The 15440-nt window shown below is 41.0% G+C and overlaps 1 protein-coding gene across 1 annotated transcript in view; it reads left to right on the top strand.

Moving 5' to 3' along the window:
- Window positions 1–449: 449 nt before the first annotated feature.
- LOC140738135 (uncharacterized) overlaps window positions 450–15440 on the top strand; it is a 29345-nt gene continuing 14354 nt past the window's right edge. The window contains exons 1-6 of the mRNA XM_073065283.1: window positions 450–530; window positions 2048–2257; window positions 6578–6784; window positions 7985–8218; window positions 12034–12187; window positions 13983–14092. Of these exons, the coding sequence (XP_072921384.1) occupies window positions 450–530; window positions 2048–2257; window positions 6578–6784; window positions 7985–8218; window positions 12034–12187; window positions 13983–14092 (996 nt within the window). The remainder of the gene's footprint in view (window positions 531–2047; window positions 2258–6577; window positions 6785–7984; window positions 8219–12033; window positions 12188–13982; window positions 14093–15440) is intronic.

The raw sequence follows: 15440 nt of genomic DNA, 5'->3' as shown, positions 1-15440 counted from the left end.
ATGAGCTGCAGGTGGGAGTGCTGAATGTGAGGCTGATTTCAGAATTTAGAGAAATTTAGATAGGTACATGGATGGAAGGGGTATGGAAGACTATGGTCCAGGTGCAGGTCAATAGAACTAGGCAGAATGACAGTTAGGCATGGAGCAGGTGGACCGAAGGGACTATTTCTGTGCTTTATGACAATGACTCTACTGCTATTGTCATAAACTGTGATTGCTTTACGTGAAATAATCAACAATTACTGTTGTCATAAAACCATTTGCCCTTTCGTAATAAGAAAAGGCTGAAAACTTCCTTGAAGTTAATCTATAAAATGCTTCAAAGTTGTTATTTAAGTCCAGACCATAGCTTCAGTGGTGCTACATATCCAGATACCGCCTGTTACAAACAATAATTGCTGTCTGTTTCAAGCCAAATTTGGTTTTGCAGGTTATATAATATATTCGGGATGGAAAATCATGCGTTTGAGCTTTCTGGGGACGTTGTTGAAAAATCTCAGAAGACAGCAAAGAAGGAAATCTACCAACAGGTAAGAGGAAAACTGGGGCATTCGGATGAGCTTTGACAGATTGTTAGAAGTAAGTTATGAATAAATGGTTCAAGTTCAGGTTTATTGTGTTATCTGACTATACATATATACAACCAAACAAAACAACATTCCTCAGGACCATGCTGCATCCAAAATACATATGTATATCATACACAACACGTAAAACAAAATATTGCAGCACATAAGCAGTAAACAGCTGGCTGTCCTAGTGATGAGACCTTGATGGTCACAGGATATTGGTTAGTCTCACAGCCTGAGGGAAGAAGCAGTCTTAGTCCTGATGCTTCTGTGCCCCTATCTTGGTGGTAGTGGGTCAAAGAGATTGTGGATTGGGTAAGAAGGATCTTCATCACTATTCCTGATCCAACGTGGAGTGCTTCCTACTGGGAACAAAAGAAAGAAATGCTGCTAAATCACTGACAACGTAAGAGGTTGGGATTTTAAAACCACTTCTGATCGTGGTTAGAAAATAAATTGTAATTTTTGAACACTACTGATTTTAATTGGGGAAAAGATTAACCATGACTCTGGTTTTTAGAATTCTTCTTTTCTGTTACTTCTGGTCACCAAATTATAGGAAAGATTTCAACAAAATAGAGAGAGTACAGAGGAGATTTACTAGAATGTTACCTGGGTTTCAGCACCTAAGTTACAGAGAAAGGTTGAACAAGTTAGGTCTTTATTCTTTGGAGCGTAGAAGGTTGAGGGGGGATTTGATAGAGGCATTTAAAATTATGAGGGGGATTGATAGAGTTGATGTGGATGGGCTTTTTCCATTGAGAGTAGGGGAGATTCAAACAAGAGCCCATGAGTTGAGAGTTAAGGGGCAAAAGTTTAGGGGTAACACGAGGGGGAACTTCTTTACTCAGAGAGTGGCAGCTGTGTGGAACAAGCTTTCAGTAGAAGTGGTAGAGGCAGGTTTGATTTTGTCATTTAAAAAAAAAATTGGATAGGTGTATGGACAGGAAAGGAATGGAGGGTTATGGGCTGAGTGCAGGTCGGTGGGACTAGGTGAGAGTAAGCATTCGGCACGGACTAGAAGGGACGAGATGGCCTGTTTCCGTGCTGTAGTTGTTATATGGTTATATGGAAAAGCAATTAGACACTTGACAAGTTTTTACAAACTGCTGAAGGAATATTTGATTTGAAGTAATTTACCTCTGGGAATCAACAGTGCAAATTCCATAAGAGGCCAGAAGACTCTTCATCCTCCCTCACTCCAAAGAGAAAACATGCAAAGTTAGGCAGCATTCTGATAAATCTCCTTGCCCCCTCTCTGAAGTTTCTGCATCCTTCCCATAACGAGGCAACCAGAGCTGAACATAATTTCCCATGTGTGGTTGTCTCTCTTTTGAGAGAAAATCTAATCGTCTACTTGCATTTTACACCTGACCGCTAATTTTCAGTGGGGTTTTAGTATTAAAGCTTTGTTCTTCCGGTGAAAGTATAGAAGTGTTGATATTTCTCATTGAAAATGAAATTGGTTTTTGTTACAGGACAAAGTGAAGCGTTTTTCCCTCATGAAATTCTTCCTCGTGTGTCTATTGGCAAGTGTCATTACAACCACAGTAGGAGTTGTCGTACTTGCACTCATCTATGTTATTCCTCAACTTTACCCTCAACAGTCAGTACAGCCAAGTTCAAACCCTTCCACTGGAAGCATTGATCTCAAATACAAATATCTCTATCACCTGGATAAATCAGAGGTACGAATGCTTTTGAACCACTTTGCAGATGTGTTGTTATTTCTTATGTATTTTATCCAGTTTTAATGGCTCATTTAGGCACAATAATTTAAAGGTCTCCCCCTTTAGAACAAAGAGGAAGAACTACTTTAGCCAGAAGGTAGTGAACCTGTGGAATTCAAAGTTATAAGTCCAAAGTAAATTTATTATCAAAGTGCATATATGTCACCATATACAACCCTGAGACTCATTTTCTTGCAGGCATACTCAATAAATCCATTGTAGAATAATAACCATAATAAAATCAATGAAAGACAGCACCAACTTGAATGTTCAACCAGAGTGCAGGGACAACAAACTGTGCAAATACAAAAATAAATAAATAGATTGATAAATAAATAAATAGATAGATAGATGGATAGATAAATAAGCAATAAATATGGAGAGCATGAGATGAAGACTCATTGAAAATGATTCATTACCACAGACAGCTGTGGAGGCCAAATCATTGGGGATATTTAAAGCAGATTTTTGATAAGGCTCTTGATTTCAAGGCGTCGACCGTTACAGCAGAAGGCAGGAGAATGAGGTGAGAGGGATAATAAATCAGCTATGATGGAATGGCGGAGCAGACTTGATGAGTTGAATAATTTAATTCTGTTCCTATTCTGGTCATTACAATATCCGGCATTCATTGTGCAGTAAATACGATAGTTATAGATCATAGAACACTGAACTGTACAGCACAGGAATGAACTTTTGGCCTACAGTATTGTGTTGAACTAGTTAACAGTCAAATTCCCACTAATCTAATCCCTTCTGCATGCACAATGTCTATATCCTTCTAGTTCTCACACATTCATGTGCCTTTCTAAACGTCTCTTTAAAGTAGCTAACGTATCTGCCTCTACCATTGCCCCACCCAGCTTATTCCAGGCACCCACCACTCTATATTTTTAAAACTCTTGCTCCACACATCTTTGAATTTACATCCCTCATCATAACTGTATGGCCTCTGATATCAGACACTTCAGCCCTGGGAAAAAGATACTGGCTCTCGAACTATTCCTGTCATAATCTTATAAACCTCTATCAGATTCCTCCTCAGCCTCCGCCGCTCCAGAGAAAACAACCTAAGTTTGTCCAACAGCTTGGAGCATCAGAGGTCAGAGTTCAATCCTGGCATCCTCTGTAAGGAGTTTGTACATCCTCCCCATGGAACGTACTGGATTCCTCCTGGTGCTCCGATTTCCTCCCACAGTCCAAAGATGTACCAGTTAGTAGGTTAATTGACCATTGTACATTGTCCCACGATTGGGCTAGGGTTAAGTTGGGGGTAACGCCCAACTGGTGGTGTGGCTCGAGTGGCCGGAAGGCACTTGCTATATTTCTAAATAAATAAACAAGCTGAATTAAATACTCTAGGTGCATTCAAATTGGAGTTTTATAAAGCTGCAACATAACTTCGCAACTCTTGAACTCAGTTTCTCAAATAATAAAGACAAGCATGCCATGTGCCTTCCTAAACCACCTTTTCAACCTGCATGACCATTGTCATAGATACAGAGCAACAGAGTACAGAAAGAGGTACTTCAACCCTAAATGTCCATGCTTTCCAGAGTCCCACTCACCTAATCCTAACTTCCTGCAGGCAACCCATAACCATCCAAGACCTAAACCCTCCATAACCCATGGAGGTCTATAGTCTGGGTCCTAGATCAATGGGATTCTGATAAATAGTTCATACTGTCCAGATGGGCTGAAGAGCCTGTTTCTGTGCTGTAGTGCTCTATGACTCTATGACCCGCTTCTCCATTTTCCTATCTAAGTGCTTTTGAAATAATACTGTTGTACCTGCTTCAACCACTTGCTCTGACTCCTTGTTTCATATACTCACAACCTCTATGAGAAAAAGTTACTCCTCAGGTCTCTTTTAAATTTTTCTCCCCTCATCATAAATCTATACCCCCTATTGTTTCTCTCTCTTACCCTGGAGAAAGGATTCCTATTGTCCACCTTATCTACACTTCTCATAATTTTAAATGTATCTGTAAGGATTAGAAATGAAGAATATATGAGTGGGACAACAACTGGAGGTCATGGGCTAAGGGTGAAAACTAAAAGGTTTAAGGGGAACATGAGGAGAAATGTCTTCATTCAGGGGGTGATGAGGGTGTGGAACAAACTGCCAACGCAAGTGGTGCATGCAAGCTCGATTTCAACATTTAAGAGAAGTTTGGATAGGTACATGGATGGTAAGGGTATGGAGGGCTGTGGTACTTGTACAGGTCAATGGGACTAAGCAGTTTAAATGGTTCAACACATACTAGATGGACCAAAAGGCCTGCTTCGGTGCTGTAATTTTCTATATCTTTTTATAACCCTATCAACAATACCATGGGCACCATGGTAGCATAGTGGTTAGCTTAACATTATTACAGCTTGGAGCATTGGAATTCAGAATTCAGTTCTGGTGTCCTCTGTAAGACCTGTGATTGTGTGGGTTTCCTCTAGATGCTACAGTTTCCTCCCACAGTCCAAAGACATAGCAGTTGGTAGGTTAATTGGTCATCGTAAATTGTCCTGTGATTAAGCTAGGGTTAAATAGGTGGGTTGTTGGGTGGTGCGACTCACTGGGCCGGAGGGATCTGTTGTGCACTGTATCCCGAAATCAATCAATAAATAAATAGATAACTTACTGCCATGGAGTATAGTACCATAAATGAATGGAGGTGATTCACATTGATTAAAAAGTGTGCTCTTAATGTATTTCCTGGTACACAAAGCATTTAAACCCAAATACTTGGAAAGAAGCTGTGATTTTGGATAATGATTTTATGTTTTAATAAGAGAAAGATTAGATTTCTTTGTAATATAAACATCGAACCATACATTGAAATGGAAAATCTTGTGTCAGTGACCAACACAGTTCAAAGACCATTAGACCTTTGATAGAGGAACAGAATTAGACCATTTGGCCCATCTGTCTGCTCTACCATTTCCCTCTCAGCCCCAATCTCCTACCTCCTCCCTGTATCCCTTCATGCCCTGACTAATTAAGAATTCAGCAACCTCTGCCTCAAATATACCCAACATTCACCATTCTCTTGCTAAAGAAATTCCTCCTCAGGCTGTGTTTGAGGCTGAAATGTTCTCTCCACATCCACTCTATTGAGGACTTTCAACATTTGATAGGTTTCAGTGAGACCTCCCCTTTATTCTTCTGAATCCCAGTGAATACAGGTCCAAAGCTATCAAACACTTTCAATCTCCTTTCAATCCTTTCAAGCCTTTCAATCTCCGAATCACTGACGTGAATCTCCTTTGAACCCTTTTCAATGTCAGCACACCCATTCAAAACTGCTCACAATACTCCATGTGAGGCCTCACCAATGCTTTATAAAGTCTAAACATTACAGTGATGTTCTGGGGGCAGCCGGCAAGAGTTACCATGCTTCGGGGGCCAACATAGCATGCCTGTAACTTATTAACCCTGACCCCGGTACATGTTTGGAATGCGGGGGGAAGCAAAGCACGCAGAGAAAACCCATGCAATCGCAAGGGAGAAAGTACAAATTCCTGGCAGAGAGTGGTGGGAATTGAACTCCGATTTCTAGCCTGTAAGGCATTATGCTAGCTGTTATGCCTCCAGCTTGGAGTACCTGGAGCAACAATTTATGGTGTGTTCAGTGTTTCATAAAACCTAACATGGTCTCCAAATTGCTCAATGATCTGTGCACAGTCTGATAATGCTAAAAGTCATAATACACTCAGTGGCCACTTTATTAGGGACACCTGTACACTTGCTTATTAATATAAATATTTAATCAGCCAATTACGTGGCAATAACTCAATGCATAAAAACATGCAGACATTGTCAAAAGGTTCAGTTGTTGTTCAGACCAAACATCAGAATGGAGAAAAAATGTGATTTAAGTGAACTTAACCATGGAATGATTGTTGGTGCCAGACAGGGTGGTTTGTGTATCTCAGAAACTGCTGATCTGGGATTTTCACACAGTTTATAGAGAATGGTAAAAAAAAACAAAGAAAAAAATCCAGTGAGTGTTGATTCTGTGGGCGAATGTACCTTGTTAATGAGAGAGGTCAGAGGAGAATGACCAGACTGGTTCAAGCTGACAGGAAGGTGACAGTAACTCAAAAAACCTTGTGCAACAATAGTGGTGCGCAGAAGAGCATCTCTGAATGCACAACACATCGAACCTTGAAATGGACGGGTTATCACAGCAGACGAATTACAGGAGGTACCTAATGAAGCAGCCACCGAGTGTGTTTCAAGAAAATGTTTCTTTATTACTGCATCGGTTCTTGTTCTTTCAGGTCTTTGAGTATCCCGGTGGTGCAATTCAATGGGGTCGTTTTCGGAAAAATCCAACTGAATATGAAAACAAATTCTCTATGGAATTTGGGAGGAATATAAATGAAATGAAATCCAAAATGACAATAGGTACCCTGCGAGTTGAGAAGGACGGGCTTCGTGTTCCCCATTGGCATTTCAACGCCAATGAGCATGGATATCTGCTAACGGTAAATACTTTGTTCCTCTTGGATGTAGACAGAAGGACAGTATTATTGAACTCTATTTTTATCTACCTATTGCTGTTTCTTTTCTCTGCTTTACCTCTCATCCTCTGAGGTATAAAACACCATCACTAGCTTCTCACACTCTGTTCTTTTAGTTTTCAGATTCAAGATTCAAAGTACCTTTATTATCATAGTATGCAAGCAGTGTACAACCCAGACATTCGCCTCCCACAGGCAGCCGTGAAACAACAAAACACATTGGAACCCATTCAAAGAAAAACACCAAACCCCCAATGCGCAAAAAAGGAACAAATTAATGCAAATGACAAAAAGAAAGCAAAAAGCACAGCATATAAAACATCAAACCACAAAGTCATCAAAACAATCCAGGAATGTTCAGTTTCAGCTCAGCTCAGTTCGATCTAGCACTCTGTTTTTCATTGACTGTAGGCAGCAAAGCCAGTCCGCCCTAATCAAAATTGCATAAAGCGGCAACATTAATTGGGACAGATTGGTTTGCAGCTTGCAGTCAATGGTCAAATTTAATCATCACATGTTTATTGAAATATGTAGTGAAAAGCATCATTTACATTACCAACCAACACACCCAAGCATGTGTTAAGATCAACCTGCAAGTATATTTTTATTTTATTTAGAGATACAGTGTGGAACAGCCTCTTCCAGCCGCACTGCCTGCAAACCACCAATTTAACCCTAGTTAGACACAGGACAATATACAATCACCAATTAATCTGTTAAACCATAGGTCTTCAGACTGTGGGAGGAAAATGGATCACCTAGCGGCAACCTCCATTCACATGGGAAGGAACATACAAACTTTCTTATAGACAACACCAGAATTGAACTCTGAAATCTGACTATCAGAGCATTACACAAACTGCAATGCCACCATGATATTAATCAGAAGTACATTGAAACATATAGTAAAAGCCAGCACACACAAGGATGTGCTGGGTTCAGATGCAAGTGTTGCCAGATATTCTGGTGCCAACATAGTATAACCACAACGTTCAGCAGAATAACACAGAACACAACAAAACAGAACATACCAAGCAACAGAACAACAGCATCAAAACAAGTCCCAAAGATGTTTTGTCTATTTACATATCAAGAAATGTGGTTTCTAATCATATTTTTGTAAAACTCTCTTCATTTTAATTGTGAGTTTTTTGCTGTTTGCAGGGGAAGGCATGGATTGGTGTCATAGACGATGGAACCAATGTGGTTGCAACATATAATGTTACAGCAGGTCAAGTCATCTTTTTCCCAAAGAACACGCTTCACTGGGTGAAGAGCGTGGGGGAAGAGGAGTGTATCTTCCTCCTCTTCTTCACAACACATGACGAACTTTCAACCCTTGATATGGATGACGCATTCTTCTCCACACCAGAAGATATTGCTTCCAGATCATTAAAGGTCAGTGTTTCATTGTTTTCATTTTATTTGCCAACATAATTCTTTGACTTGTTGCTGTCAAAGAATTGACTTGACTCTATGACATTTACAAGACATTTGGGCAGATGCATGGTTGGGAAAGTGTCAGAACGTTTGGATGTGGCCCAATTGCAGAGAAAAAGACACTGAAATGGGTCAACAGTTCACTGACTTTAATGGGAAATGTTGCAGAACTTAAATGAAATGAAAAAACAATAAATGCTAGATGAATAGGACCATTAACGAAAACTCTCAAATTGAAAGTTAAATGCTAATACCACAGCTGGAAGCAATAACTAAATCCTAAATGAATACTGGTCCTTTACAGCATCTGTCAAAATGGTAATTTCCTCCCCGGACAAGGACAAAAGTAAACAAGGAGCGTTAAGTGTTGCTGTGCTTTTGGTCAAGTCTCAACTAGATGAGAGCAAAAAGCAGGGAGTGAAACACTAATTAGCTGGAATGTGTACACTCACGAACGAGCTTGCCAAACCTGTTCTGCAACCCGCCTGTGCAGGTGTGTAGACTCCACAGCGGAGTCCATGGTTGTAATAGGAAAAGCTTAGAGGGATATGGGCCAAACGCAGACCAGTGGGACTAGTTTTGATGATTATGGATGAGATGGGCTGAAAGGCCTGCTCTGTACTGTATTTCTCAATATTACTCTGTGAGTCTAATTCACCATTGCATCCTTAACAGCAATGGAGTAGAATCCTTTCTCCAATGTACTTCCAACATGATTCAGATTTGCTTTATTTGTCATACGTACATCAAAACATTAAAACATACAGTGAAATGCCTCATTTGTGTCCATGACCAACACAGACTGAGGATGTGCAGAGGGATTCTGGTGCCAACATAGCATGCCCGGAACTTACTAACCCTAACCCATACTTCTTTGGAATGTACAAGTAAACTGGAGCACTTTGAGGAAACCCATGCAGTCACGGAGAGAATCTACAAACTCCTTAGAGGCAGTGGCTGGAATTGAACCCTGATCACAGGTGCTGTAAGGCATGGGGCTAAACACTATACTACTGTGTTGCCCAGATCTGCTATATTTGCATTATCATATTAAGGTGCCTTGTCCATTTCCAGAGCAATCAGGGCTAAGATCAACCATTATAATCTCATATAAATTAGATTCTTTTATATTATTATTAATTTGTAATTGCCTGTTACACCACTGATGTTTAGGGCAGCAATGAAAGTCCTCCATCATTATAAGTCCTTGTTCACATAGAATGAATCTTCATTGCTGTCTCTGTAACAATATTTCTTTGACTTGACAAGGTTGTTGGTCCTGAGCTGAAACCCTGAACCTGGAGGACGAGTTTGGTCTCTACCCTTCGTCCTGTTTGGCATAGGTGGCCCTCCCAAGAGCCAAAGTACAGGGCCCTGACTTCAGCCAGCATAGCTCTCTGGGGCATGCAAGCCTCCAAACCACAATAACCTTGTGGCCTCTTGCAGGAGATCCTCTTATAAGAAATGGCTTATCTGTGACACAGTCACCATTTTCCATGGTTAATGGAATTTGCAACTTTTTCTAACTGAGCAGCCATCTAGTGAACAACAGGTGAAATCCAAGTTTTAATAAGACCCGACCTCACACAGATAAGGAGCTTGCCACTCATCTCATCTCTGCCTATCTGAATTCCACTTCATACTTATTTATTTATTTAGAGTCGAAGAGTCATAGAAAAGTACAGCCACAGACACAGGCCATTTGGCCCATCTTGTCTATGCTGAATCATTTAAACTGCCTATTCCCATTGACCAGCACCCAGACCATAATCCTCCAAACCCTGACCATCCACGTACCTATCCAAACTTCACCCAAACTTTAAAACCAAGCTTGCGTGCACCACTTGTGCTCTGCAGCTTGTTCCACACTCTCTCGACTCTCTGACTGAAGAAGTTTCCCCTCAGGTTCCCCTTAAATTGTTCACCTTTTACCCTTAACCCACAAACTCTGGTTGTAGTCCCACCCAACCTCAATGGAAAAAGCCTGCTTGCATTTACCCTATCTATACCCCATATTATTTTGTATACCTCTATCAAATCTCTCCTCAATCTTCTGCATTCCAAAGAATAAAGTCCACTGTGAAGACTAATGCAAATATGCATTCAGTTCCTTTGCCATCGCTGCATCTCTCATTACAATATCTTATTTTACAATGACTTATTTTATCTTAAGTACCCTGAAACCTCATCCTTAATAATAGACCATTGAGATTAGGCTAACTGGCCTATAATTTCCTCTCTTTTGCCTTCCTCCCTTCTTAAACAGTGGAGTGACATTTGCAATCTTTCAGTCCTCTGGGACCATGCCAGAATCAAATGATTCTTGGAAGATCATAACCAATGCATCTGCTGTTTTTTTTTGGCAATACATCTACTCAGTACTCTGAGATGTAATCCATCTGGTCCAGGTGACTTATTCACCTTAGGACCTTTCAGCTTGCCTTGCACATTTTCCTTTGACACTCTCTTCTGCTCCCTGACACTCATGGACCTCTGGCACACTGCTAGTGTCTTCCACAGTGAAGATTGAAGCAAAGTACTTATGAAGTTCATCCGCCATTTCTATGTCCCCCATTACTACCTCACCAGCATCATTTTCCAGTGGTCCAGTATCAACTCTCACCTTCTTTATATTTTTTATATAACTGAAAAAACTTTTAGTATCCTATATTATTGACTAGTTTTCCCTCATATTTCATCTTTTCCCCTTCTTATAGCTTTTTTAGTTGCCTTTTGTTAGATTTTAAAAGCTTCCCAATCATCCAACTTCCCACTCACTTTCGCTACCTTATATGTATGCCCTTTCCTTGGCTTTTTCCTAGTCAGCTACAGTTGCCTACTCCTGCCATTTGAGAATTTCTTCAGTGGGACATCTCTGTCCTGTGCCTTGAAAAGTACTTTGATTTATGATAAACCTATTTCTGATATGGGTCTCTCCTCCAAGTGGACCAGAACCTTATTGTCTCGCATGTCTCAGTGACTTGGAGAGCTGGAGTCTGTGCCTAGTGCTTTGGTTCTTGGTAGGGTCACTCATGCCAAACAGCTTGGAGGGTAGAGGCCAGACTAAGAAAGGTCCACCAGTCCTCCAGGTTTAGAGGTTCAGGCCAGGGCCAGCAACTCTGACTGATCAAAAAAGTAATTGCTATGGAAACAGCAATGAGGAATCCTGCTATACAGACAGAGATGGAGAAACTTCATTGCTACTCCGAACATCAGCTGCAGAATGTACTGTTAGTAGGTAAGTGATGTGGGTTTCTATTGTGGACTGGGAGTGGGAAGGGGCCAGGGAGAAAGGATACATGGTTGGCAAAAGAGGAAGGGATTGGGAAGTACCAAAGAGACATTCTGTAATGATCAACAAACTAATTGTTTGGAATCAAATAACTTTGCCTGGTTTATCAGGGCTGGGTGTGCCTGCACCTGCATCAGCCTCTGGCACTCCTTCCCTATCACCTATCCCACACCCTTCCTTGTCCATTCTCAACATTCTTTGCTCCAGCCAGATTTACAAAATCATTCTTTGCTCCACATTGACAAATACAGTACTGAGCAAAAGTCTTAGGCACTGTAGCTATATATATGTGCCTAAGACTTTTGCACAATGCTGTATGTACTTATAAATATTAAACACATGAGCTATAACCTAGTTTTAGTTTACCATTCTGAAATGTAAAAATATCAGAATCAGATTTAATATCATGGCATATATTGTGAAATTCATCTTATGATGAAACAATTTGATGGAAGTTATTATTCTTTCTGTTCATCTGAAGCCTATTGGAGGAGTTAAGTTTATAAGAAGCCTCCCCAAGCAAAAGGAAGATCAAGCAATAAACCTCCCACCAAACCTGAAGGAACTTGTTACGGAGGAAAGTTATACTCAATCAGAGGACAGCATCGTGTGGAGATACTTCTATGATCTTCCAGGTAAGGAAATATGAATGACATTTCAATAAGTAACTTAAATGTTGCTCTCAAGTTACTTGAAGATGTAAATATAATTTACACTTTGTCAGCAAGACTGAGAAACAACACTGGAGGCCTAATCACAACAGATTGTTCAGGTGCTGGAATTCTAGAGAAATACACAAAAAAATTTGGAGGACCTCAACATGTCAGTCACATCTATGGAGGGAAATAAACAGTTGACGTTTTGGGCCAAGACCCTTCATCAGGACTGGAAAGAAAGGGGGAAGAAAGCAGAATAAGAAGGTGTGGGAGGGGGAGGCATACAAGCTAGAAGGTGATAGGTGAACTCAGGTGAATGCGGGAGGTAGGATAAGCAAAGACATAACAATCTATAAATTACAATACTAAATAGTGAAAAGATTAGTGAGGTAGTGCTTGTGGGTTCATGCTCCATTCAGAAATCTGATGGTGGGAGAAAGCACTTCCTGAGCCATTGAGTGTGGATCTTCAGGCTCCTGTACCTCCTCCCTCATGGTAGCAATGAGAAAAGGGTATATTCCAGATGGTGAGGTTCCTTAATAATGAATGTCACCTCCTTGGGACACTGCCTCTTGAAGATATCCTCAACGGTGGGGAGGGTTGTGCTTATGATGGAGCTGAGTTAACAACCCTCCATAGCCTCTTTCAATCCTGTGCATTAGAAGAGCCATACCATTCAGTGACGTAACCAGTCGGAATTCTCTCCACTGTGTATCTGTAGAAATTTACGCAAGTCTTTGGTGGCATTCCAAATCTCCTCAAACTTGTAATGAAGAAGAGCTACTGGTGTGCCTTCTTTATGATTGCATCAGTGTATTAGGCTCAAGATAGATTGAGTTGTTGATGCCAAGGAACTTAAAGCTGCTCACCTTTTTCCACTGCTGACCCCTCGATGAGGACTGGTGTATGTTTTCCTGATTTCCACTTCCTGAAGTCAACAATCAATTCTTTGCTCTTGCTGATGTTAAGTGTGAATTTGTTGTTGCAATGCCACTCAACCAACTGATCTGTCTCACCACTGAACACCTCCTCATTGCCATCTGACATTCTACAAACAACAGCAGTGACATCAGTAAATTTATAGATGATGCTTGAGCTGTGCTTAGCCACACAGTCATGAGTGTAGAGAGTAGAGCAGGGGAGAAGTACACAATCTGGAGGTGCAGCTACATTGGAGATGGTCTAGAGAATGATCCTGGGAATTAAAAAGTTAACGTATGAAGAGCATTTGATGGTTCTGGACCTGTACTTGCTGGAGTTTAGAAGAAAGAGGGGGGAATCTCATTGAAAACCATTGACTATTGAAATACCTAAATAGAGTGGATGTGGTGGAGTCTAGGACCAGAGGGTACAGACTTAAAATAGAATAATGTCCCTTTAGAACAGAGATGAGGAGGAATTTCTTCCAGAATGTGGTGAATCTGTGGAATTCATTGCTACAGACAGCTGCAGAAGCCAAGTCATTGGGTATATTTGAAGTGGAGGTTGATAGGTTCTTGATTAGTAAAGATGTCAAAGGTTACAGGGAGAAGGCAGGAGAATGAGGTTCAGAGGGATAATAAATCAGCCGTAATGGAATGGCAGAGCAGTACTGAAGGGCTGAATAGCCTAATTATACTCCTGTGTCTTAAAGATTAAATCTCCAAGTGATGTCCAAGTAACTTCAGTGGAATCCAGAAAAATGTTATCCTGTCTGACCTGCTGATTTCTTCTGGAATTTTGGTACAGTATATTCAAATGTTATCTTATTTTATTTTTCTTGTACTCATTCCAGGATCGAAGAATTACACCTACTCTGGTGGAATCATTCAGTGGGCAAGATACCTAAGAAACACAACGGGTCTGACAGACAATGAGAAAGTCTTTGCCAACTCCCTTCATCAGGTATTTTCTCAATTACATGTTATTACAGCAAAAGAAAAAAACATAAATAAGAACACATGAAAGGTCTGTAAGATCCACTTGCAGACTATCCGGTCAGCACTATCACAGATTATAAAATACTGGCATTCACCAACACAGCTGAATTCAATTCAGTTCGAGATAGTTTATTGTCATTCTTCAGTACACAAGTGTAATGGAGAACAAACTGGTTTTTGCTTCTCCCCTTTTCTTTCTTCCATGGCCTTCTGTCCTATCCTATTAGATTCACCCTTCTCCAGCCCTGTATCTCTTCCTTCAATCTACTTTCCAGCTGTTACTTCACCCCCCCACCTTCACCTATCACATTGTGTTCCTCCCTCCCCTCATGCCACCTTCTAACTCTGACTCCTCATCTTTTTCTCTCCAGTCCTGATGAAGGTATCAGCCCAGAACGTTGACTGCACTCTTTTCCAAAGATGCTGCTGACCTGCCAAGTTCCTCCAGCATTTTGTGTGTGTCACTTGGACTTCCAGCATCTGCAGATTTTCTCTTGTTTGATTGGTTTATTCCCAATCTGATCAGGGAGTAAGATGTATGTTGCTGCGGTAGTGATTAGCACGATGCTATTACGGTTCAGACCATCGGTAGATGGAGTTCAATTCCGGTGTCATCTGTAAGATGTTTGTACACTCTCCCTGTGACCACATAGGTTTCCTCTGGATGCTCTGGTTTCCTCCCACAGTCCAGAGACATTCCATTTAGTGGGTTCACAGCAGGCTAGGCAGCATCTATAGGGAGAAGTTGTTTGTTTTCTTTCTCTCTCTCTGCTCATCACCCTGCCTGTTCTCCATCTCCCTCTGGTGCTCCCCCCTCCCCCTTTCTTTCTCCCGAGGCCTCCCATCCCATGATCCTTTCCCTTCTCCAGCTCTGTATCACTTTCGCCAATCACCTTTCCAGCTCTTAGCTTCATCCCACCCCCTCCGGTCTTCTCCTATCATTTTGCATTTCCCCCACCCCCCACTACTTTCAAATCTCTTAGTATCTTTCCTTTCAGTTAGTCCTGACGAAGGGTCTCGGCCCGAAACATCGACAGCGCTTCTCCCTATAGATGCTGCCTAGCCTGCTGTGTTCCACCAGCATTTTGTGTGTGTTGTTGTTTGAATTTCCAGCATCTGCAGATTTCCTTGTGTTTGCCATTTAGTGGGTTAATTGGTTGATGTAAATTGTCCTGGGTTAATTGTTGGGCTGCTGAGCAGTGTGACTCATTAGACCAGAAGGGCCTGTTCCACTCTGTATCTCTAAAGAAATAAATAAGCATTAAAAAGCATAATAAGCATAAAGACACAATGATGATAACAAATATAAAAGT

This window comes from Hemitrygon akajei, chromosome 13 (assembly GCF_048418815.1).
Source record: "Hemitrygon akajei chromosome 13, sHemAka1.3, whole genome shotgun sequence".
Lineage (NCBI taxonomy): Eukaryota > Metazoa > Chordata > Chondrichthyes > Myliobatiformes > Dasyatidae > Hemitrygon > Hemitrygon akajei.
The sequence above is the reverse complement of the archived record's forward strand: the minus strand, read 5'-3'. Positions and strand labels throughout refer to the sequence as shown.